We start from the raw sequence: 985 nt of genomic DNA on the forward strand, positions 1-985 counted from the left end.
TGGCTCAGCCCTGCTGGTGGTTTTGCTGGATGGAAGATCGGAGCCGGGCTCCGCGCTGCCCTCCTGGAACAGGGAGGTGGTCGCTCTCCCCGGGGGCCGCACACCCTGGAGCTCGGCCTGCGCCTCCGCCGGCACGGATTCACGGGGCCTGGGAGAGGCAGTGACTCTTCCTCTGCTCTATTTTCTCTACAGGAAGGATGCAAACATTCCCTTTCGTAAAGCACCTTGGCTTCCTGAAAGAACGTGACTAAATCGCAGCTCTGAGGAGCTGCCTGGAATAAGCCATGCTCTGTATCCTTTTCGTGGCTTATTCCCAGTTTGTGCAAGCAGGAAGAGAACAGCCCCTCTTTACCCAGGGGACTTGTTCCTCGGTGCAAACATTACTCGGAACTGCTGGAAAATTAAAAATTAGCAACGCAACCTGTGTGGGTCAGTGCCAGCCATCCCACGGGCCACGCATCCCCGCCATGGAGCAGCTCAGGGCTGCCTTGGAGCTGCGGGGGGACCCAGCCCATCCGCTGAAACTGCTCGTTTGATTAGTCAAGAAGGTAAAATACTCATTTTTACTGAAAGAAGCACTAAACATGTGTTTAAAGGTGGACAGAATTTTGCTGTTTGCGGACATTTCGTGGTGCTGCCATCTTTCCCGCAGACAGGTGAGACTCACCCGCTTTTTTCCTAATGGTGTATGTTACTATTGACTTTGATTCATAAGTAAATGAGTTGGTTATATGCTTTTTTTTTCATGTATTAAGTAAATGCAATTACATTTGGTTGCAATGTACTTTAACGTTAATGACTTTTTTAACGATGATCTCCCATTCCATCGAGATTAGGGCCGCTGCATCCCCCCGTGGATGTGATTATGGATGTGCTGCGTTCAGCACGCGGGGCGCCCGCGACACACCAGGCCCCACGGCTTCGGAAGGGTCTCTTTTATTCCCGGGAGTGACTCGCTGGGAAGTTCCCGCTGGCGGCCCAGCCT

The 985-nt window shown here is 52.5% G+C and overlaps 1 protein-coding gene across 1 annotated transcript in view; it reads left to right on the plus strand.

Moving 5' to 3' along the window:
- Positions 1–318: 318 nt before the first annotated feature.
- The window catches only part of LOC112958267 (obg-like ATPase 1), a 13495-nt gene continuing 12828 nt past the window's right edge, over positions 319–985 (plus strand). The window contains exon 1 of the mRNA XM_026052089.1: positions 319–656. Coding sequence (XP_025907874.1) covers positions 585–656 — 72 coding nt within the window. The 5' untranslated portion in view covers positions 319–584. The remainder of the gene's footprint in view (positions 657–985) is intronic.

Source organism: Nothoprocta perdicaria, unplaced genomic scaffold (assembly GCF_003342845.1).
Source record: "Nothoprocta perdicaria isolate Ctin4 unplaced genomic scaffold, notPer1 scaffold_83, whole genome shotgun sequence".
Lineage (NCBI taxonomy): Eukaryota > Metazoa > Chordata > Aves > Tinamiformes > Tinamidae > Nothoprocta > Nothoprocta perdicaria.